Genomic DNA, 25,968 nt, shown 5'->3' on the forward strand with positions numbered 1-25,968 from the left:
AGTCATCACCAGATGTGGAGAATCAAAAAGACTGTTCATTCTGCTCCTTCTGAGCCGGGACTTAATAACCGTGTGTCAGTCATTCCTGAGTCTGTAAACTCTGCTGTCGGTTTTATAAAGTTAGAAATCATCAATTTCTTCCGAGGCCACATTTTCTGGCTCCATGATTGTAGAGGAGTTTCTCCTGCTCCTTCAGAGCCCAGGAATATAATAACACATACAGTTAATGTTCCAGTCTGCTTTCGTAAAGTCTGTTTCTGCTGTTAAAAAACTGGCTTTTCCAGAGACTGATTTTCCCCTGACTGGCTCTGGACCCCCGAGGTAACAGAATCTGCACAGATTCAGTTATTTGGGCTTAAATCTTTTCTGTCTGACAGATTTCAGATTCTGATATTTAACACATTTTCTGTTGTGATTCCATAATTTAATATAAGTTATAAGTATAACATGTTGTAGGTTTTTTATCCCCTTCCTGCCCTGACAGAAAGTGTAGTATTTTCTATATGTACTGATCCAAATAGGTATCAGTTTACATGGGATAAGTTATTTTTTAATTCCCATGAGGCTAAGTTAAAGCTTTATTATTATAAAGCAGTTACGATGCTTAATACTGGAACTCATGAAGGCAGATTATATATTTTACTTTTCAAAATAGTGCTTGTTGTAGGTCCAGCCATCGGTTGTCTAAGAAGCCTGATTTAATGCAGTTTGGGTCCTCCTGGTTCCCCATCAACAGCACCCAAAGGTCCAGATGAACACAATCAACTTTTTGGGATCTACTTACCTGAGACATTGAGCATGCACCCAGACACAGGCTTCAGTCAACACTGCATCGTCCTGCTCGGTGCTGCCCACATTCACGTTGGGTCTCGTGTTATTAGAACATAGTTTTAAATGACTGAGCCCAAACTTTCAAAATGACAATAAATTACTGATCAGCTTTCATAGTGATTTCGTTATTCAAATACAGATAAATTATAAAAATATTTCACTGTTTATCAAAACAGGGAATGATATTTTCACTGCTGGATGTTATTCTTGCTGGTCTCTCTATGAACACTGTGAGTGTTTGTAAATGAACAACTCTGCCCTTCAAACAGTCAAAAGTCATTTAATTTGCACAAACTGGACGTTGAGACTAAAGAGTTGCATGCAGGGGTTTGGAGCTGCTGCAATGCTTGCGATGCAACACTTTCATGTGCACGGTGCCTTTGTTGTGCTCGTGGAAAGTGGACGCAGTAAATTCTGCACATAGGAAATTAATTTTTTTCTCATGCTGAAGTTTTGAACTATAAATAACTGCAAGTCATCAGAGTTGTTCTGGAGCAGAAGCGAGGTCGATACAATGTTACTCGTGGTTTTGATGTTTTGGCTGGTTTATATACACAGACACTGAATTACTGAGTCTGGGACTCTGTGCAGACAACTTCACACTACAGTGCGTCTGAGTCTGAACTATGTGTGTTTTTACCTTAACCCGACTGACAGCTTCCTGTGCCTGCATCATCCGGATGTTCTTCGACGGTGTTTTATCTGACAGCAGCTGAGTGGAGCCAAGGTAGTTGGCTGCAAAGATGATTCCATCAATCAGGTCATCTGGGTCACAGGGACCTGGAACTGGAGTAACACAGAGTTCAGATTCACTACAACACACACACACACACGAGATATCAAAAATGCAGTCTGTGGTACGAAAGGTTGGACTTGATGGAAAATCCAGTTTGGATTCGGGAGACAGACACTATCTCTACTTTCAAGATTAGGCTTCAAACTTTCCTTTTTGCTAAAGCATATAGTTAGGGCTGGACCAGGTGACCCTGAATCCTCCCTTAGTTATGCTGCAATAGACGTAGGCTGCCGGGGGATTCCCATGATGCATTGAGTTTTTCCTTTCCAGTCACCTTTCTCACTCACTATGTATTAACAGACCTCTCTGTGTTGAATCATATCTGTTATTAACCTCTGTCTCTCTTCCACAGCATGTCTTTATCCTGTCTTCCTTCTCTCACCCCAACCAATCACAGCAGATGGCCCCGCCCCTCCCTGAGCCTGGTTCTGCTGGAGGTTTCTTCCTGTTAAAAGGGAGTTTTTCCTTCCACTGTCGCCAAAGTGCTGCTCATAGGGGGTCATATGATTGTTGGGCTTTTCTCTGTATCTATGAAGCGCCTTGAGGCGACTTTTGTTGTGATTTGGCGCTATATAAATAAAACTGAATTGAACACACACACAAGTGATTTTCCTTCAGATAGGAACAGCTTCTCCTCAGGCTGAGTTTGACTTTTTATAGGATTAAAGTCCTGAGGAAACATGAAGCACCCTCACTGCTTCCATAGGAATGAACCGGGTACAGCAAGGTGGTGATGATGACGCGCACGTGATTAAATGATCAACAGCAGGTGTGACCCCATCATTAAAAATAGAACTTTTGACAGTTTGGGGCTCTGAAGCTCAGAGCTGAACAAACCAAAGTGGAAATGTTTGGTCACAGCTAGCAAAGCCACACACAGCACATCAGAGCATACACTCACACTAACTGCAGCCACAGTGGTGATTGGGATTTGTAGCCATAGGAACTCTGCAGCTTGCAGTCACTAAGTCATCCATGAACTCCTCTGTGTACTGAATCAGACGGGAAACAATCTGTCCAATAGCTGATGCTTGACCAGAGCGGGGTCAGCGAACAGCTGATGAAGAAAAGGTGCTGCTATAGGCCGGCAAAGTCCTGACCTCAACTCAAGAACTGTTCACAAGCACATGCCAGCAAACTACACTGAACTACAGATCCACAATTATGTAACCGTGTCGTAAAGTCCTACAGACAAATATTTAAAGTCATTGCTGCTAAATGTTGTAGAGAACAGACTCATTGTGTGTATTTGTTTCCTCATCACTGCAACAGTATCCAGTATGTGACATCATCATCGACCTCTGTGGGAGCAGAGTTCATGTAGCTGCTGTGTCGGTACATGGCATAGACCAGTGGCTCCAAACTGTTTTTGCTGGGCCCCCCTTTGTTTTACAAGAACAATGTTCACGCCCCCCCCCCACCACCACCACCACCACCACCACCACGCAAGCACATCCTCCAACCACACACACCCTTATTTTGCTCCATTGCGGTTTATTTCACACCTCAAACATTTAGTAAACAATTAAGCAAATACAGGTAATCTGCAATAAATTACAGGTAGTAATGAAATAAACTACTAACTCTGTTATGTTACGTCCACACCTACACGGGTATTTTTGAAAGCGCAGCTGTTTCGTCCACGTAAACGGCGTTTCGAATCACTGAAAACTGAGATTTTTTAAAACTTTTTTGCGTTTCTGTGTGGACGAGGAATACAGAGTTCGTCATGCAACATCAAAGGTATCATGTGCTTTTATCACGTCACGCTGTGACCACGTTATTGTTTACATGAGATGAATTGCAGAATGGAGACAAAATACTGTTAATCTGACTGTCTGCAGGTTTTACACGCAGTTACTGTCCCTCTGTTTACAAAGGCAGAGGCGTCACGCTGTGATTGTTTTACCTGTAGTTGTTTTTCCTGTGTAATAATATTCAACATTGCTATCAATACATTTTTCAAAAAATGTCTCTCTGTGCAAAATAGGTTTAAAAACATAAACAGCTGTGGGATCCTGTTTGTCTGTGATTTAAACAGCCCAGCGAAAACCAATCCTGCAGGGAGACCTACCTCGGCACTTGTGCAGGTGAAACCAAAGGGAAGACATGCTTCACCATATTTTCTAGTCTTTGGTGTGGAAGGAAGTTGGTTTGGAAACATATTCAGTGATGCTTCATCTCCTGCTTTGTGTTTGTGTGGGCGCCCCGTCAAAAACCTGTCCATGATGCTAGCAGTGTCCAGTTCTTTTTTCTTTTCATGCCGCGCCCCCAATTATTACAATGATACAGCCTTGAGGCGACTGCTGCTGTGATCTGGCGCTTTATTAATAAATTTAATTGAATATATAAGAGTAATGTTTTTAATTTTTCAAGGACGTCCTTGAAAATTCCTTTTCGCCTTGTATACAGCAGACTCCAAGTACAATTCGTAATCCTGCCACATCCAGAAATACTTGGATGACACTGTTATTGAAGTGTGTTAGAAATGGACAGGAATCTGAAAATAGGGATCTTCTAAAAGTTTTCAACCACCAGAGTTTTCCCAGAGACGCCTTTTGCCTTCACACACTGATGATTTTATCCTTTGTTTTACCGACTTTTGAAATTTTGGACTGGTCCTGCACTTTGGCTTCTCTCACTTTCACACCTAACACAAATTATTTGTGACAGTATTGTTGTCATTTTTATTAAAAACGGGAAAACAAAGCATTTTAACTTTTGGTCTTTTCCCTGTGGTGTCAAAGAGTTTGACTCATCTTTGCCCATAAGTGGAATAAAAGCACTTAACATCCAGGTTTTTGGTTAAACTGATGTTAAAACAGAGTTTATCTGCATGTTATTTAATAGTTAATCAAGCTTGATTCTAATCAAAGTCATGAATAAACAGATCAATATGATGAATAATACAATGTCGTTTGAGTTATGACTGATGTGTTCTGTGTGTGTGTGGGAGTAAAAGACAGAGATGTGAGACTCTGACGTGTCTGATTTAAACAGGAAATAATACAGAGCGCACTGTGAAAGTATCCCTGTGTGACTGAGACGTCAGGTTGGAATTATAAAGACGCCTGATATTCATGTGTGACTGAGCTACAGCGTGCAAATGTATACAAACAGGAAAATGCATTGTTGTGTTGAAATGAGTTTAATGGTTGAATTTTGCTCCAGTTGATCTGTGTGAAAGATCACAGAGCAGGAAGGACAGAGTGGCTCAGCATCGCACCGTGTGAATGTCACACAGGGTGACGTGGTGCTGACCAGCTAGTCTAAACTAAGAAACACTCAGATACTGAGTTAAATGTACGAACCATTTAATGGACAATATCAAAAACTAATGAAGGCATTTCAAACCATGAATCATTCTTCAGTGATGAATGATGCTGCTTAACTGTGCAGGCGTTAAATATGGCACGTTACTGCACAAGATGTTGTGCTGTGCATTATGTCGTGGAAAATTCATGACAACCACTTCAATGAAAGTTAAACAACAACACAATAAATAATCCAGACATTTTCTTCTGCTTATCTGAAATCAGGTTGCTGAGGCAACAGCCTAAGAAGACCTCCCTCTTACTCCCTCTGTTACCAGCACATCTGTCCAGCATGTCCTGAGTCTACGCTGGGGGCTCCTCCCAGTAGGACATGCCCAGCTGGAATACCTTACAACTGAGCTCCTCCCCCTGACACTAAAGGAGTCCCTCAGAGAAAGATCATTTCTTTGTTTGTATCTGTGGTCATATCCCATAGTGTTAACAAACAGATCAGACTCAGTCTGGGCCATTAATGACTGACATATGAAAAGATCTCATATCGTGGATTGTGGGCGATTTGAAACTCACCTTCTACATATGTGGGAAAGGACGCAAGGCTTCTCCTGGACTGTAAATGAAAAGACAAAAGTATGTTAATAATGTTAACTGTGTGAGTACTGAACGAGTAATCCAGTGTTGACTTCACCTCTTTACTGGTGGGAGAGGTTTCAAAGCTGTCGTGCTGTAGCAGGTGCTGACTGGAGGACTCTGCTCCTGGTGGAGAAGGTGAGGCTGAACCAGGAGACTGAAAACAAGCACGATAACAAACACATTTTAATGCAGATCTGTGATTTCTTACTATGTAGGACACTGTTCCAGAACAACATTCAGTCTTATTTACAGTGCTAACTTTGCATTGTAAGGTAAAGAGCCTACAGTTCAATAAAGAAATCTGACCAGTCACACCCCTATGAGCAAGAATTTGGCAGTGGGAAAGAAAAACTCCCTTTTAAGATAAGATAAGCTTTATTAGTCCCACATGTAGGGATGGGTACCGGTATCGCTCTGACATAAACGGTAGTAACCAGACCGAAAAGCAGCGCACATTTCGGTGCTTTTTCCCTTGAGATGTGACACACTTTAGATTCTAGCCAATCATTTTACGTTTCCAAGGATAGTAGGCGGGTCCAGGTACGTACGTTCTTTTAGAGCAGAGCTACAGATTAAAAATGTCCAAGGCGAAGCGGTCAAAGTCTGGCTGTACTTCACAGCAAAAGATGCAAACTCAGCAGCCTGCAACAAGTGCTTTAAGCTGATACTGTGATACTGTCAAAGGAGGTAACACCTCAAATCTGATGAAACACCTGGCGACGCATAGCATTTTTTTAAAAGCTGAGAAATGCGCCGTATTTGATAGCTTGCTGCGAGACCTCACACCGAGCACATCTACTGCAGGTGTGGTGCCTGTTATCGGACCTGGAGTTAGCAACATCCCCCAAAAACCCGAAGAGGAGAGTCCTGGCCCCTAGCCCTGCCAGTGTAGCAGGAATGATGAGGATGATGATGCAGCAGCAGCCGTTCTTCTCTGCGTGAGTAGCTTCATGTTGTTCGTGTGTAATTTACGTTGAGTAGGCTAACCACGTTATTACATTAATGCATGTAAGGTGAACTAGCAAACACCGTCGTAGTTACATGCAGCTGTCTTCTTGTTTGATGGCAGATACTCCCTTCACCCTGGACAAAAAGGCTAAAATGACCAAAGAAAAAGTGGAAAACAGTTAAACATGAGAGGTTTTTGGACAAAGTTTGTGTTTTTTCCATTGTTTAAGCTGCTTCCAGCCAAGAGTGATACCATATATGCCCCATAGCTGCAGAAAAGGCTAACATTGTTATCTTTTTACAAAAAAACAGCTGAACATGAGAGGTTTTTTGGACCAATTTTGTGTTTTTTCCATTGTTTAAGCTGCTTCCAGCCAAGAGTGATACCATATATGCCCTATAGCTGCAGAAAAGGCTAACATTGTTATCTTTTTACAAAAAAAACAGTTAAACATGAGAGGTTTTTGGACAAAGTTTGTGTTTTTTCCATTGTTTAAGCTGCTTCCAGCCAAGAGTGATACCATATATGCCCTATAGCTGCAGAAAAGGCTAACATTGTTATCTTTTTACAAAAAAAACAGCTGAACATGAGAGGTTTTTGGACAAAGTTTGTGTTCCCATTCTTTAAGCACCGGTTTGAGCACCGGCACCGTTTCAAAAGTACCGGTTTGGCACCGGTATCAGATAAAACCTAAACGATACCCATCCCTACCCACACGTGGGAAATTAGTTTTGTTACAGCAGAAACAGGATGAAACCAGGCTCAACAAGGGGCGGTCATCTGACACTACTGATCGGGTGTGAGGGGACAGAGAAGAGAGCGAGAGACGGCATGGAGTCTCTGAGCACTTCATGAAATCATCATTAAATCTCAGTATTTTTTCTTCACCACCTTTTTTATTCTCACAGTTAGTATGTGTGGATTATTTCTTCCTTAGGTTTTAAAGATAATCCGTTAATACATTTTCTTTTTCTCTGGCCGATCGTTCAAATGTCACCAGTTAGTGTTGGTTGCTGAAAGTCAGGGACTCGAACCTTCATCTTAACTGTCAGGGAGTCTGTGTTGGTATCACCATCAAAGAGTATCGGCAGAAAAAACCCAAAACTTAAAGTGATTCACAGGAAATTCAAAAAATGCAGGTTCAGAATTCACATTGAAGCAGGTTAACAGTATTCATTAAATAAAAATGAATCCTTTTTGCTAAAGCATATAGTTAGGGCTGGACCAGGTGACCCTGAATCCTCCCTTAGTTATGCTGCAATAGACGTAGGCTGCCGGGGATTCCCATGATGCATTGAGTTTTTCCTTTCCAGTCACCTTTCTCACTCACTATGTATTAACAGACCTCTCTGTATTGAATCATATCTGTTATTAACCTCTGTCTCTCTTCCACAGCATGTCTTTATCCTGTCTTCCTTCTCTCACCCCAACCAATCACAGCAGATGGCCCCGCCCCTCCCTGAGTCTGGTTCTGCCGGAGGTTTCTTCCTGTTAAAAGGGAGTTTTTCCTTCCCACTGTCGCCAAAGTGCTGCTCATAGGGGGTCATATGATTGTTGGGTTTTTCTCTGTATCTATGAAGCGCCTTGAGGCGACTTCTGTTGTGATTTGGCGCTATATAAATAAAACTGCATTGAATTGAATTGAAAAAAATAAAAAAATAGAATCCATTAGAATTAAAAGCACACTTCATGTACATCTTCAAAACCCTTCAGTTGTTCGTTTCTTATTCATAGAAACACACAAGAGCTCATCATGGAGGCACAATGACTCTGATCAGGATAAAAGAGACGCTCGGACAAGAAGTTTATAAAAAACTAATAAATGTAAGTAATAAATAAAAAATAGACACAGATATGACATTTTGTGTTGTTCAAAATCGCAGTAAAAAGTTGAATTCATATCTTTTGACACGTAGTTTCTTTTCAAAAATGTTAATGCACAAATAATAATTATGCAGTAAGAAAAGCTGCATGTGTGCTGCATGGACAGCAGATACATTTTGTTCCTTCTCAGCAGTTTTGTCTTGATGTGTGAACGAGGTGTGTGGACAGACTCAGCTCAAACTGCCCCCAAAACACAAAGTGATGGTCACACATCACAGAGTAATATCACAGGTGAGTTGGGTTAAACGTGTCTCGCTAGCTCGGGTGTACTGGCTGACACTGAGTAGACTCTATCATCAGATCCAGCAAATCCGACTGAATTTTGAGTTCCTGCATCTTTTATCTTAATGCTTCTGTTTTTTCTTTTAACTAAATGTTTTCAGTTGCTGCCTCGTCAAGGCCAGAAAGTCCTGGGACAGAGCAGCATTCATAGTCCACAGCAGGACTGCCTTCATGGGCTGCTCCTCTCCTGCTGGTCAGCTAGCTCAGGATCCCGTACACTCGGTCTTCTTGGCTGAATGGAGTGATCATTCCACTTCCTTTTCCCTTTAGATGTTTAAGCTGATCTGGAGTGAAGTGCAAGCTTAGATGTCGCTGTGAGCAGTGGCAGTGAAACTGTTACAACGAATACTCTCTCACCACCGTCTTCTTTATTCAGAACCGCCTGGAAAGGCACGCGAACTTAAAACTCCAGTATATTTGGAGTATGATGATCATTTATACAGAATTCTGACAGCTGAGAACAGCACCACCGCCTGGCAGCACCTGGGAATTGCAGTTATGGCATTTATCATGGCAGTGGTCATGCTGGCGTCTCGGTGGCAACGCAAGATTATGTAAAATTATTATTCTGTGTAACTTCTGTATATTTTTACATATTTCAGTGAGTTTTAAAATCACAATATCTTATTGAGTTTAATAGATTCATTTGTTTAGTCTTCTTGTTTATTCACACCTACAGTGATTTGCCTCATTCATGAGTTTTTGCATATTTATCACACTTCAAGCTTTAGATCATCACACAAATAACACAATAAATGCAAAATTTTTAAATGAGGATTTTATTTTTTAAGGGAAAACTGTTGAAGGAGTAAATTCCCTTAAACCTAGCAACATAAATTAGTTTAAACTCAGCCACACTGCAGGGTTGTTGAGAATAACTGCATCACCAAAATCTCTTGTGAGACAAGCATTTGTGGAGGGGGGGGCATTGGGTTTGTATTAGAACATTTGTTTTTCACACAGGCCCAGGTAGGTTTGATTAAATGAATAAATCACCACTTAAAATTGATTATTTTGACTAATATTAACATTTGTTTGATGATTTGAAACATTACATAATACAATTAAGCAAAAAAGGTAACAAATCATGAAGGATACAAATGCTTTTCACAGTAGTGCACATTAAATTTAGGAAATATTCACCTTCAGATGCCTCCCTAAGAGATTTGACTTTTAAATCTGAACACTGTTAAAACAACTTTCTCTGGTGTTCAATCCTCTTTTTGTTTTCACAGGATGCTTGCTGGGTCTGTGTTCACTAACATTATGAATCAGTACATTTTTGTTAGACACTCAATACCTGTATGTATTAAATAATTTCATTATTTAAAATGAAAATATTGGAGACAAACACTGGAATGAACATTAATGCTCTCGTGTCCTGCATGTGTTCACAGAAAATACAAATGTTTCCATCAGAAATACTCTGAGATTTTTCCACCAAGTGAAACTCAACAAACACATACCTCATCCTGATCATGTTTCTGCTTCGCTTGTTCCTCCTCAAACTTTTCTTCCTGATACATCCAAAAGTTTTCCATGACTCTCAGTAAAAGAACTAATTGTGGTGAAGTTGCTCAGATGAACGAGCGTGCAGAGTGTCGTCGTGTGGGTGCGTGCAAAGCTCTATCAGACAGACCGACAGGCGGTCGGGTTTCACCGGGATATCAGGATACATCATGGGATCAACGCTGCGAGAGTATCTATGGATCAGTAATGACGTCGTGTTCGTGCCAGTCACCAAACTTTACTCCAACATAATTGTTGTTGTGGAATTTGAAAAGGTGACATTTAAAACATTAGTGCGATCAAACATTGACTTTATAGGGAAACAGCTGCGGTCACGCTGCAACTCGATCCACACTGAATTATTTAGCCCGTCTTACCTTTCTCACTCTAACCCACCATAAATAAGTAATTTCAACAGGAATGGCAGAAGCAGAGAACACAATCACTACACCTGATCGTTTTATGTAGATTAAAATCATGTTTGGATTCATCGACATTAGCAATACAGCTGCATCTTCTTCTTCTTCCAGATCCTCTTCCTCCATCCCACTTGTTTCCTCGCATGCTGCTCTGTTACACCAGCCTCTTCCTTTCTCTCCTGCCTGATGTTTAACATCTGAGTTTTGCCTTTCAAACTCCAAACTGCTCAACCTCAGATGCTTATCTACCAAAACACGAGGAGTTTTAAGTGCTGTAAAAGATTAGGGTACTGTTAGTACGCCACGTGTAAATATTGTTAATCAATGCATTTATAGAATAATAATTACCAAACACTTAAAATTACTCTCTCTCTCTTGAACACAGGACACACACAGATCTGTCATGTACACTGACACAGAGGAGGACGATGGTGGTTATGTTTGGATGTGTATATTTACATGTTGACCCTTTTAGGTTATTCTCCAGGCTCAGGATTTACAGAGTAATGTGTCGGCAGTAGCAGGAAGACTCCATGAAAAATCAAATTCTTCATAAAACTACAAGTGCTCTTGTGAAAAAGACATAAAAGTAGAGCTGGGCGATATGAGATTTTTTCATATCACGATATGTTTTTTTCATTTCAGGCGATAACGATATAACGATATATATCATGATATATATCACGATATATATCACGTGATATATCACGATATATATATATCGTGATATATATCAATATATATCACGATATATATCACGATATATATCACGTGATATATATCGATATATATATCGTGATATATATATCGATATATATATAAAAAAAAATATATAGATAAATATAAATATATATAATATATTTTATTTAATATATTTTATATATAATATAAAATATAAATATATAAAAATATATAAAAAAATATATATCACGATATATATTTTTTTCATTTCAGGCGATAACGATATAACGATATATATCGTGATATATATCGATATATATCACGATATATATCACGTGATATATATCGATATATATATCGTGATATATATATCGATATATATCTATATATATATAAAAAAATATATATAGATAAATATAAATATATATAATATATTTTATTTAATATATTTTATATATAATATAAAATATAAATATATAAAAATATATAAAAAAATATATATCACGATATATATTTTTTTCATTTCAGGCGATAACAATATGACGATATATATCGTGATATATATCGATATATATCACGATATATATCACGATATATATCACGTGATATATATCGATATATATATCGTGATATATATATCGATATATATCTATATATATATATAAAAATATATATAGATAAATATAAATATATATAATATATTTTATTTAATATATTTTATATATAATATAAAATATAAATATATAAAAATATATAAAAAAATATATATCACGATATATATTTTTTTCATTTCAGGCGATAACGATATAACGATATATATCGTGATATATATCGATATATATCACGATATATATCACGATATATATCACGTGATATATATCGATATATATATCGATATATATCTATATATATATAAAAAAATATATATAGATAAATATAAATATATATAATATATTTTATTTAATATATTTTATATATAATATAAAATATAAATATATAAAAATATATAAAAAAATATATATCACGATATATATTTTTTTCATTTCAGGCGATAACGATATAACGATATATATCGTGATATATATCATGATATTAGCCAAATAACCATATTTGTAAGATTTAAATGTGCCGTTGCTCACAAGTAAAATGTGAAATAATCAGCAGCTTGTTTTGATTTAAATATTTATTTCCCATAATAAGTTCAACAGGGTAGATGTACTTAAGAACATGAGACTTTTTCAGATAAATAAAGGCAAATATTGCAAACTACACAAAAGGCAGCCGCTAAAGCGTTTAAGTTTCAAAACAGAACAAACAAAACAGACTAAATTGTCAATTCCACTTAGAAACAAAATATTAATTCTAAAAATAAATCTTAGTTTGTTTTACAGAAGAACAAAATTGACTAACTTTTGTCAATATCAAATAAACTGAGAACTAAAAGGAAATTCTCAATCTCTCCTTGTTGTATAGCTGAGCTTTTCAAACAGTTTAACAGTTACTTTAGTCGACAAAAGCCGGATGACGGATTAGCACTTCCAGTCAGAGACTGAGCATGAACCGCTTTATTGGATTTCCAGACTTGCTTTCGGCACATTTACAGTGCGGCTACTCTGTTTTTGTCAGACTTGAAATAGCAGAAATACCTTCACACTACGGAGCTTCTGTGGCTCTTCCGTTCGACAATCTCTCCGGCGTTGGAACCATCATCTGTTTTCTCTTCGGTAACCTTCGCTCATGCTCTCGGTTGATCTTTCTCTAGTCGGCGCACTCATTTCCTCCATTACCCGGGCGGCACGGCGGCTGGCTGCTTTCCAAACAAATACACATGTGCGGCTTGGCACTTGTGCCGCACGTAACAAGTCACGTGACGTGACGCTGCGGCTGTGATTGGTTCGGCTCTGCGCTACTTAATTTGGATTGGCTGTTCTTCTTTTTTAAGAGGACAAGAGCGGTGAGGTCTATCACAATACTTTAACTTTTCTATCGAGAAGAAGTTATTTCGCAATACCTATCGTTATCATTCTATCGCCCAGCTCTGCATAAAAGACATCAAAACGCAGGTTCAGTCAATGAAAGTCCAAAGTCTTGTGATCCATGTTTGATTGGTTCTGCCATAAAAGCGTGGCTGAGCTCCTGAGTGGTGTTTGTTGGTGCACTATTAAAGACGCTGTGTCAGTGCTGTCACTGCAGCATTTAGATTGACTGAAGGGTTTCAGGAGATTTTAGACCAACCTGACGCACGAACTGGTTCATCGAGCATCACTCTGAACCAGTATCTCATGTTTGGGATAATCCAAAACACACACATGGAAGTCAAGAGTGTGTTTGTACACAGCTGACCAGATCTGATAATATTTTATCAGGACCAAAGGTCAATGAATATTCATTCATATTAATTAATTTTACACAGCATTAAGCTTTACAGTGAGACGACTACATGATTAAAACCACCAACATCGTCTCGGTTAATAAACACACACACACACACACACACACAGACACACACACACACACACACACACGCACACAGACACACACACACACACACACACACACACACGCACACAGACACACAGACACACACGCACACAGACACACAGACACACACACACACACACAGACACACACACACGCACACAGACACACAGACACACACACACACACACACACACACACACAGACACACAAATCAAAGGTTAATCTGATTTTATTCTAATAGACTTATTAGAAGTTTATAACAGAGAGCTCATGTTTAGAAAACAGAAGAATAAATAAATATATTTTTAAAAATAGATCTTTTCATTATATCTGGGCAGGATACACATCAGTCTTTTGTATATCTACGAACAGCAACAACACACTAGGTCACATGTCTTGTGTTTAAGTGGTGAGGGTCAGCAATGATGTGCTGCTGTCAGCAGGAAGGCGGCTGTTACACCAGTGGGAACATCTCCAAAAACACTGGCACACTTTGGCAAACTCTAGATCAACCAGATATTTGAAGATTACACCAAACTGAATATTTAAAAAGTGTACTCAAAGAAACTGTAGTATTTGTCATTATTATGGGATATTTCCCATTTGCAATGAATGAATGAGTTCTTTAATTCATTTGGACACACTTGGTCCTGCAGATTCAAACTCCGCCCACCGCCTCACTGATTCAACTCAATTTTATTTTCTTTATGTACCAAATTACAACAGTCACCTCAAAGCCTTTGATGTTGTAAGGTAAAGACCCTACAGTAATAAAGATCAAGCCCTTTGGCGACAGTGGGAATGAAAAACTCCCTTTGAACAGGAAGAAACCTCCAGCAGAACCAGGCTGAGGGAGGGAGGCGGGGCTAAAGACATGCTGGACGAGAGCCAGAGATGAATAATAACTCAGAATTAAATGCAGATTGATGTATGAACACGTGGTGAGTGAAAAAGGGACAGAAGGAGAAACAGTGCATCATGGGAATCCCTGAGCCATCACCCTCCTCACTGCTGCCATCACCTCCTTCTTACTCTGGACTTCCTGTTTCCAGACGTTAGTTTTCTATGTAAAACTGCTTCAGTGTCTCTTTATTGTTCTGCAGCCAGACAAATAGAAACAGTAAAGTGTCGTTTCTCTTGCCTGCACATTTGCAGTACACGTTGACCCCGTACAGCACATGAAAATAAAGCCCCCAGTAAACATCGGACACTGGCCATCACTTTCTTTAATGGCATCACGTGATGTCTGATTGTAACTGCACGACCTGAAACTGAAGCCAAACCAACTAGAACGCAGATAAACCTTATTACCGTCTCTTTCTGTGGACGTTTCCACACTTTCCACAGACAGAGACGGTAATAAGGTTTATCTGCGTTAACTGGAATCAACCACAACACAAGAACCACCAACACAATGCTGTCAGCAGGTCTCTGTCACACAACCAAAACAGCTGCAGTGCACTGGAGAGTGGAGACAGCACCTATGGGTGTCCTGTTCTATCTGGCATCATCAGACCCTGGTGGACTGGGTCACTGATTAAACTGGGATCTGGGAAGTTTGGAAGCTGTTTACTGAACTGTTCCTGAGGACGTTTGGCTGGTCTGCAGTTAAGTGTGGAGTGGATGTTAGACGCTATAGCCACCACTCATCTGAACACGACTCGCTGAGCATCTTTGGCACTTTTTTCCTGCAGCTGTGAACCAGTCTCAACACTACCCAAGTCTGCACAAGGACAGGCATGCACGGCATGATGACCACACGTTTCTCATGCTTCTCTGAATTACACCTCGCACAGCGATAACGTGCAAAAAAGTCCAAACACTTTATCTATGATCGTTTTAACAGAATCTATTACAGCACACTGCACTCAATATTTACTTCCCCAATGGAGTTAATGTTGCAGCTGATCAGTGTTGATAAACAAAGAAGAACAATCTTCAGTGCAGGAGTCCACTCAGCAGTCGAGCTCTTTATTAGTGTTTCAGGGGTTTCTGGGGGCTTCAGCCTGACTCAGCCTTACACCACCTCCTCCTTACAGGTAACTGACTGACTGAGCACCAGAGCCTGAAGGATGTCCGACAGGGAAACAATTCCCTCAGTGCTGGAGCGCTCGTCCACCTTCACCAACATTTGATTACAAATAGTTTAAAGCTCATAAAATCATTGCTTCTGTCTTTGGAGATTGTGCGGCTTATTTGTTCCAAACTAAACATGTGACCATTCAATTCATTTCAATCAGCAGCTGACATTTTCATAACATTTTCAACTTATAAACGTCATTATGCAATGACACATCTAAAACAGGGACTCTATTCTCGCCCACTACACCCATGCACACATTTTTATATCACAGCTTTTGTTTTATGACATTTACAAAAACATTTCCCGCACATATCATGCCTGTGTTTGTGTCACTGACTATAAAGATTTAATCATAAAAGTGTTTACATCATTTCATGTCATGTTTATTAGCCCAAGTTTTGATTCAGAGTCATAATTTGAGCATTTAAATGACTAAATCATCAGAGTGTAGAAGACTAAATCTAAAGCACCTGCAGGTAACTCGTGCTGTGAATAAAACTGAAACTTGACTAAAACATAAAGTCTAAAGGCTTGTTGTGATTTTACTGGTGAGTTTTGCTCAAGACCGTTTAAAAAGCATCTGGTTCCCCTTCAAATGTGGAACGTGTCCCCGTGTCTACGGCGCTCCCCCGAGGAGGAAACAGGCAGAATGGGATGCAGCTTTCGACCACTTTTCTACACAACTTAATTCGTTTTGATTGGATCTCGTCTCTCCAGAATATTTTCATCTTGTTTTTATTCTTTGATAAAATTGTCAGCAGATGGCCCCGCCCCTCCCTGAGCCTGCCGGAGGTTTCTTCCTGTTAAAAGGGAGTTTTTCCTTCCCACTGTCGCCAAAGTGCTGCTCATAGGGGGTAGAGGTGGGAATCACCAAACATCCCACGATACGATATTATCACAATACTTAACGCACGATACGATATTATTGCAATTTTTAAAATATTTTGCGATATTCAGATTCTGTACATAAAGGTAAACTTTATCAATATTAATTTTCTCTAATATCAAAGTCTCACACTCAGTCTTTCTCTCATTTCAGTTTGATTGTTGACAAACTGAACGGTTTGTATTACAGTCTAGTCCAACTTAACTGAATCAACCATCTGGTACAATTATAGCTATTCTGAACTATGCAGTTTATGAAAACTATGCAGCCCCTTCAGCAACTGAAGAATTTGAAAGTAAATGAAAACTAAATATAATTTTACATTAAATAAAAAAGTTTTAAACTTAATTAAAATAAAACATGTCTTAAATTAAAATAAGTAAACTGTCATGTTTATTAAACACATTTGGACAGTGAAGGAATGTCAGGATTCTTGCTCAGAAAAAGGATCAACATGCTCTGAAGTCAGAGCACAAAAACCTTTTTGTAACAAAGTATCGATTTCTGCTGTCCCTGTATCCATACATTGTTAGCAAACAAAATATCACCATGCTACACAGTATCCATTTTTCCCCCACCCCTAATAGGGGGTCATATGATTGTTGTATTATTGTAAGGTCTACATTACAACATAAAGCACCTTGAGGCGACTGTTGTGATTTGGTGCTGTATAAATAAAACTGAATTAAATTTGATCATCGTTTTGTGCATTAGTTTCCTCTATGTGGTTACATGCTGGGGCAGCAGGCTGAGGCTCGCAAATGGCAACAGCCAGTAATGTCATGGGGATGGAGGTCTTTAGGGTGGTGTCACTGAGGCGTGTGTTGTCCAACATAAGGACAAAACCTCCCACCCACTCCATGACGTGCTGGCCGGTCACAGGAGCACGCTCAGTGAGAGACCCAGATTACTCAAACGCACCACTGATCGGCACAGAGCTTCATTCATATCCAAAGAACAGTTAATACTGGACAATATAACTTGATGAATGACAGTCAGAGCTTTTGTACTTACATCGGCCCCAAGTGATGTCGGCAGGTCACATTCAGCAGTGGGGCTTAAGTCCTGCCTCATCACCCAAATGGGTTCCTTTGGCTCGTCAGGTGTGTACGGAGATCTGACTGTTCTGTTCTTCACCTCCTCTATGGCCTCCTTAATGTCTTTGATGGCTAAAGATATAGCATCCCTCTTCTCCACACTGTTCCTCACCGGCTCCTTCACAGAAGTCTCGGCCTGCTGCTTGGCCGACTTCCCTCGACTGGCAGTCTTGTTGCTTTTGTGAGAGAGTTTGTCCGGTTGGCGTTTTTCTTCTTTGTCTGTGGGATCTTTTGCAGCAGGATCAAAGCTTTGTGAGCCTTTTTTAGCCCCATTAACACTGCTATCAGCATCGTCTTCTTGGTCGCAGCTGTCAACACGAGGATACGGAGCGAACTCTGCCTCCTTCTCTGGACTGTCTGACTCACCGTCTGAACGTTCATCGTAGTGCCGCAGACGCGAGCCCACGGCCTCCTGCTGATGGTAATCGCCTTTTCCTGCCCCGCTCTGCAACAGCTGCAAGCCGGCCGCCGCCTGCTGTCGAGACTCTCTATCGTTTGCCACACTTGCAGAAGTTGACACTGAGGTTGGAGCGTCACATATTTCCTCGTACACATGCTCGGAGAGCGAATACGTGTCGTATGGCTCAGAGTACGCTTCAAGTCCAGCATCTAAACTTTCCGAGTCCTGACTGGATGAGACACCGGTCCTCGCCCCCGATTGGCTGTAGGATTGGGCGTAGACACAGTTGGAGTAGCCACCATTCAGTGTCTCCTCTGCTTTCTCTTCTCTTTGGGAATTCTGGATATTAAGTAAGGATTCACGCGGCAGCATTAGGAACTGAAGAGCATAGTTGGGATGTGAATGCAGATGCTGCTGTTCAGCCTCGGCACTTTCAGCGTACTCCTCTGCCTCGGGCCGCAGCGGGAGGCTGTAGCTGTTTGCATCGTCCTCGGACTCTCGCTGGGCCTCAGGCTCCAGAGACATCATCACTGGGATGTCGTCTCCCTCTGCACGGTCAGTATGGGTGTGGAAGCCGCTCTCGGTGCTTGCTGAGCGGGCCAGCATCGAATCCTCCCTCTCACGCTCAGCTTCCTTGCTCATCTTAGCGTGCTGTTCCTGTTCCTGCTGCGCTCTCTCTGCCTCCCTCTGCTGCTTCATCCTGTTCCTCTGCTGCTGAGTCCTGAGCCGGGCCTCGCTGTCGCCCTGTCTGCGATAACGTGCCACAGCAGGTCGGGGAATGGGCTGGATCTCTTGGGGCTTAGAAGACTGATCTCCACGTTGCAGCTCCGCGTCTTGCTCCTGCTGTAGCATCCCAACTCTGCTTTCAGCATTTGCACCGCTGGCCATTTCTGCCGTGACACCAGCTGAAGTCTCACAGCATCTGTAGCGCTTGTCCTGGTTGCTGTGGTTATGGGACAGGCTGGTGTGGTGTTGATGGCGAGAAGGACCATCCAACGCCTCCGTAACGTCCTGAACAAACTCTGTCTTTTGGGGGTTCATGGCTGTCTGGTTGGTAACGTGGTGTCAGAGAAGCTTAGGAGTCCATCATCAACAGAGCGAAGGCTGCTGGGAACGACTGCAACGGGTAAACAGAAAGAAAGAAAGTGTGAGTAAACAAAAATGTAACAATATGAGTGAAATATGTGTCTGATCCTCGTTCTTGCTGGAAGTGATACGGCGAGGACAAAAACAGTAACTGACAAGCTGAAGATTCACACTTTTATTAAGCCAACACTTTTCTCTCTTGAATCTGTACAGACTAATACTCTGTGTGGGTATCCGCTTATCTCTGAAAGAGAAGGATTGAATAGCGCCTCATCTAACAGGTAACAATACCGTACTCTGTTTGCTTTGGCTGTTTCAGTCACTGTAACAGTTTGAAGGAACTAAAAGGAGCTAAACTGCAAATATTAGCAGTCAAAACGTGATCCTGTAACAGTAAGCATGTGTTCTATCAATACCACCTTTCATCAAAGAGCCTTAAAACCCAATAGAATAAAAACAATCAATAATTATATAAAATTATAATAATTACATAATATAAATATAATGAAGCCACTTAAACTAAAAAGGTGTGACATGAGTAAAAGCACATTGTATGTCTGACCACAGCTTCTTTTAAACCTTTATTTCACAAATATCAGAGCCAACGCACATATTAAACAAATATGTAAGACTGCGTTCTTCCATTTGTGCAACATCTCTAAAGTTAGAAATATCCTGTCTCAGAGTGACGCTGAAAAACTAGTTCATGCATTTATTACTTCCAGGCTGGACGACTGTAATTCATTATTATCAGGATGTCCAAAAAACTCACTGAAAAGCCTTCAGTTAATCCAAAATGCTGCAGCAAGAGTCCTGACAGGGACTAGAAAGAGAGCAGATTTCTCCTGTTTTGGCTTCCTGTTAAATCCAGAATTCAAAATCCTGCTCCTCACATACAAGGTCTTAAATAATCAGGCCCCATCTTATCTTAATGACCTTGTAGTACCATATCACCCTATTAGAGCACTTCGCTCTCGCTCTGCAGGCCTACTTGTTGTTCCTAGAGTATTTAAAGTAGAATGGGAGGCAGAGCCTTCAGTTTTCAGGCCCCTCTTCTGTGGAACCAGCTTCCAGTTTGGATTCAGGAGACAGACACTATCTCTACTTTCAAGATTAGGCTTCAAACTTTCCTTTTTGCTAAAGCATATAGTTAGGGCTGGACCAGGTGACCCTGAATCCTCCCTTAGTTATGCTGCAATAGATGTAGGCTGCCGGGGGATTCCCATGATGCATTGAGTTTTTCCTTTCCAGTCACCTTTCTCACTCACTATGTATTAACAGACCTCTCTGTATTGAATCATATCTGTTATTAATCTCTGTCTCTCTTCCACAGCATGTCTTTATCCTGTCTTCCTTCTCTCACCCCAACCAATCACAGCAGATGGCCCCGCCCCTCCCTGAGCCTGGTTCTGCTGGAGGTTTCTTCCTGTTAAAAGGGAGTTTTTCCTTCCCACTGTCGCCAAAGTGCTGCTCATAGGGGGTCATATGATTGTTGGGCTTTTCTCTGTATCTATGAAGCGCCTTGAGGCGACTTTTGTTGTGATTTGGCGCTATATAAATAAAATTGAATTGAATTGAATTGAATTGAATACACCACGAGTCTTTTCCTCTGGTAATCTGAATGCTGAAAAGAATCCAACACCAAAAACAGAAAAGTACAAGACGTTCTGTAGCTGGTACGTCTGTGTGATATGACCACAATCTCATATCCCAATATGACATTTCTAATCCCGATAACGATATAAATCTCAAAATAGTTTATTTCCTGTAAACTCAGAGAATCTCAGGCAACTCGACTCATGTGTTTTCAGCTGGGTGTCGACTGTAAGCGCCATTTACCTCGTGTTTTTATTGGAGGTCATCTGTTTGATGCATATTCAGAAATTAGATGTTAGACAATAATGTTGATCATTTCCGCTTATTTTGAAAAGTCTCAATGGGATTTTGAGCTTTATTGTGAAAGTTTATGAGGAAAATAAACAAGTGGACGGTGGAGCCACGCGATGGTTTTACCGTCGTTGTTGGTAACGAAAGCACGCGTAAAAACAGACGCTTGTCCCTCCATAGTGTGGTTATTTTAAATATAAGAGAAGCCACTCGAAATCTTCCCCATGGTAACGAAAACTATTTTAAAGAGTATTTTCCTAAGTTTGAAATTCTAATACTGTGACTGCCTTACCTGTCACGTTACCCACTGAGACATAAGCTATAAAGCCTGGCCGAACTGAATTTCACATCATTAAGTATAAATGAGTAACTTCCACAGTGGACGCACTCACCAGTGTCCATGTAGTCAAAATCCCAATATTTAAAAAAGGAACGCATGAATAAAACTATACAGAAACAAAAATACATTGTTAGAGTTTGTAAAGACTTTTCAGAAGCAGCATTCCTGCTCAGGCCATCAAACAGCATCCTTGTTTGAAATCATTAACAATATGATCCACAGCCGTGGAAATTTCACCAACACTCCTTCAGTAGCTTTCATATGCACCCCGACCTGGAACAACCCCAGTGCTGCGATCAGCAAGAAACCACTATACTTTTGGAAATGGATTAAAAAGATCTGGAGATTATTTCTCACGATAACACTGTTGGCATCCCAGCGTTGCCCCAGACTCCTCTAATGGGAACGACGCGACTATTTCCATTTTATTTAGCATTCATTTCTTCATTTCTTCTCCATCCCCCTCTTGGCTCAACCTTCTGCTAATCCAGCTATAAAAACACGTATACACAGGACTTAATGAGGTTTCATTATACATTTGGTCTGCTTGTTATGTTGCTTATGTTAAATATTAGTTTTTAACTTCTTGTCTTCATGAACGCTGAAACGAACACGTATAACTCGGGTGGACAAATACACATACTGTTTATTTTCTGATTACATTTATGGCAGATCTTCTAATAATCAGCAGTGTGTGTGTTTTAAACATGTACAGTGGCCTCTATGAGCCTTTTGCTCTGTTCTTTAACGACTAGGATCTACATTTTAAAAATGTGTTTTCAAAGATACTGAGATAAAGATAAAGAGACCTCTGTTAGCATGTTAAATGCTAAAGTTCACCGCAGCACAAAGACTGAACGTGTCTGATCTGGAACGGTTGCCATGGCAAAGCTTTTCCTCTCTAAGAACGTGGCAGGTTTAGGTGCAAAGCTGCATCTGGACAAACCAAAAACATCTGGAACGATGTTCCTTGGACAAGACTGAGACATCTGACCACAATGAGACTGCTCAACAAAAACCTCATAGCAGCTGTCGAGCACGGTGGGGAGGGGTGATGATTTGGGGTCACTGAGTGAATATGATCAATAGTGAATATGATCAATACCAAAGTATGATCAGATAAGAGATCGTCTATTCAGCAGCTAAAGTTTGGCCCAAATCGGGTCAAAGACGCTAAACACAGCAGCAAAATCTGCAACAGAAGATCTGGAAATAAAAGAATCAAGTGTTGCGACAGGCCTACGTCCAGATTTCAGATCAATGCACACATCGTGCATAAACGCATGACTGCAAAGCTCAACAAACTGAAACAACAGTGTGAAGTAAGCTGAAATTCCTCCTCAACACTGTGAGCGACGGACAAAATGATACAGAAACACTTCAAACTACAAGCGCCTGTACACTGTTAATGATGAGAAGCATTATTCTCAGCGCTGCACAGTCCTGTGGGAACTTTGTCTTACATAAAGATTTGACACTGTGACTTATTTGTTATGAGATTTGTGTTTGGGAGCATGAGCCACCCTGAGCTGGCCTCAGATTTCCTCCTCACGCACAGACAGCCACGCACACGTGGCTCCGTGTGTGCGGACTATTGTACTTTAATATTTCCAACATCACTTTATCTTTGTCTAAAACGCTACAGTCGTTCCTGTGTTTGTAGGAGTCACCTTCAGGAGGAATGAAACTACCCAAATTTTCCAATTTCATCCAGGTTTTCTGAATTTTCTGCACAACCAGCAGCTTTCCTGTCAACACCCACATCAGCAAAACATCTGTTTGATTTCAGCTGCTTTTACAAAAGCTCAGCTGAAGTCCTGCTTTGAATGAAGCAGCAATAAGAAGCATCGAGAAACCATCTACCCGTCGCACCGAGCTGGGTGGACTGGTTAGCCCCGCCGTGGCTCTGCACCTGGAGACAACAGGGCCTCTATGTGCCGATTTATTCATGTCCGCTCTGCGTGGATCCGACACACAGCCTCACAAAGACGCTGCCGTGTCGGATTTTCCTTCACTCTGAATCCTGGTTTGACGTTTCATCTACGAGCGCAGTTTCCCGTCGAGCCACTCCTCAGTGAACAGACCGCGTAGCGAAGCTCCACAGAACAACAATAACAACAATAATGATGATGATGATGATGACGACAGCCCAGCCCGGAGACGTTTGCTTTGTCCGCATCTCGCTCGGTGGGTCAGGCCCACAGCGAACAGCCTGGTACTGAACACGAACCTGCTCACAGGAGTGATGTTGCTAAAGGATGCAGGTCCTCTGCGCTGCGGCCACACCGTCCTCCATCTTCCCTGTAGCGGTGCGCGCGTGTGTGTGTGCGCGCGCGTGTGCTCCGCAGCCGTTCAGCACCTCCTTCCGCTCACCGACACCGTCACATAAAGCACCACAAATAACGAAGTTTATGCGTTTTTAAAAGAGAACAATGTCTGGGTGAAAAAGCTTCATATAGTCACACCGCTCAATATAAAATATACATGAAAAAAAAAAAAAAAAATCTAATATAAATATAATATTATATTATATATTTATATAAATATATATTTATTTATATATATATTATAAATATATATATAAATATATATATATTTATATATATATTTATATATATATAAATATATATATATATATATATATATATAAATGTTTATAAATATATATATATATTTATATAAATATATAATATAATATTATATTTATATAATATTTATATAAATATATAATAAATATATATATATATAAATATATAATATAAATATATATTTATATATATATAATATATATATTATTATATATATAAAATATAAAATATATAAAAATATATAAAAATATATATTATATATATATATATTATATATATATTATGTATATATAAATATATACATAATATATATATAATATAATAATAATATTATAATATATAATATTTAATATATATATTTAATCAAAGATGCTGCGCCTCTTTGTCACTCTGCTCTTGTGTGTTCTCTGTGACTCAGCTGTAACACTACAACTGTAAGACCGACAGACTTCATAACACTGATGTCTGCTGCTTCTTCTTAGGTGCTGATGGGTGTTTATGTTTGCTGATATACTTTGTGACATTTTTGTGAACCTCTACCAACAGACTGTAGATGCAAATGAGCTGTTTGTGACAGCTGTGCATTGTGTGCCCAGGTGAGACAGCAGAGGTGTGGGTGAAGGTAGAGACAGCTTCTGTTTATAAGGAGAGGCGAGCAGGCCTGTCTGTGCCTGATGACGTGCACGATGAGTTCAAAAACAAAAAGACAACAAACTACTAAAATGAAATAAATATTAAATAATGATTTGAACTGACTAACATTTTATTAACACGCGTGCATGTGCCATATAAACTATATGAATTTATTATTATCACCTCTCTGCCTTTAGTGCTGTTCATTACTGTTATTAGTTGATTAGAGGTATGATTTGTTTCATAGTGTCTAACAAGCTTCTAACAGCTGGTTGATGCTCTCAGTGAAAATATTCACACTTTCTTTGTATTAAAACATTTTAATGTTAATTTAAATTTAAATAAGTTGTATAAACAAGTTTAGCTCATTTCTACATTCGAGCACAAACACGAGTGAAAGATTCATTTCCACATATAAGAAGCTCTTCAGTAACACAAAGTGAAATCAAACTATCCAGTTATGATCTGTAGATTAATGTCAGCTAAATCAGTTTGCTCAGGAACAAATGAAACACTAAAATAATTCTCATGTTTAACTTCCACTGATTCTGTGACCATTTTACAAACAAATTCGCAAATGTCTTAAATTTAAAAAAGGGAATTATCAGAATCAGGATACTTTAATAATCTGATGAAATTCTGTGATTATAAAGACAATAGACAACAAAGACAGTAACAGAGAGCAAACAACGCCACCCTCAGGTGTGACGAGCAACAACACACAGAATCATGACCTGAGTCAGACCAGCTCTCCTCATTTTCCACCATAATTCTGTTGATTTCTTCTTCTTTCATTTCTCCTGTAGATTGTTGGTTGTTTTAAACATCAGGATTCAGCCTCCGTAATCCATTTCTTAGATTGTTATTTGCAGCGGTAACAGCAGAGGTGCACGATCACATAAGTCAACACATCCTGTTTGGCAGTTTCTCTTAAATTAAAAGTCAGTCCTGGAGTGCAGCACATGAGTGTAGTCTGGTCCCTAAACCTCTCCTGAGGTCTATCACTCACTTATTCTGACACGAGTTTTTAATGTAGGAGGGTGAAGGGACTGCTGTGAAGGAGTCTAATCTGGGATTAAGCCGTATGTTCCTCCTCCACAAACGACAATACCTCTTGAACCAACCAGTAAAAACGGAAATCATTACCTGCTGAGGCACATTATTTGTGTATGTTCAATGTGTTAGACTTGAACATAGTTAACCATATATGATCAAATAATGTTGAATCTGG

The 25,968-nt window shown here is 39.9% G+C and overlaps 1 protein-coding gene across 1 annotated transcript in view; it reads right to left on the reverse strand.

Annotated features, from left to right (window-relative positions):
• Positions 1-23,862, reverse strand: part of apba1a (amyloid beta (A4) precursor protein-binding, family A, member 1a) — a 43,927-nt gene extending 20,065 nt beyond the window's left edge. The window contains exons 1-5 of the mRNA XM_085180115.1: positions 23,747-23,862; positions 17,721-19,320; positions 5,588-5,686; positions 5,470-5,509; positions 1,472-1,617 (exon numbers count right to left, since the gene is read on the reverse strand). Coding sequence (XP_085036241.1) covers positions 1,472-1,617; positions 5,470-5,509; positions 5,588-5,686; positions 17,721-19,244 — 1,809 coding nt within the window. The 5' untranslated portion in view covers positions 19,245-19,320; positions 23,747-23,862. The remainder of the gene's footprint in view (positions 1-1,471; positions 1,618-5,469; positions 5,510-5,587; positions 5,687-17,720; positions 19,321-23,746) is intronic.
• Between the last annotated feature and the right edge of the window lie 2,106 nt (positions 23,863-25,968).

This window comes from Neolamprologus multifasciatus, chromosome 12 (genome assembly GCF_963576455.1).
Source record: "Neolamprologus multifasciatus chromosome 12, fNeoMul1.2, whole genome shotgun sequence".
Lineage (NCBI taxonomy): Eukaryota > Metazoa > Chordata > Actinopteri > Cichliformes > Cichlidae > Neolamprologus > Neolamprologus multifasciatus.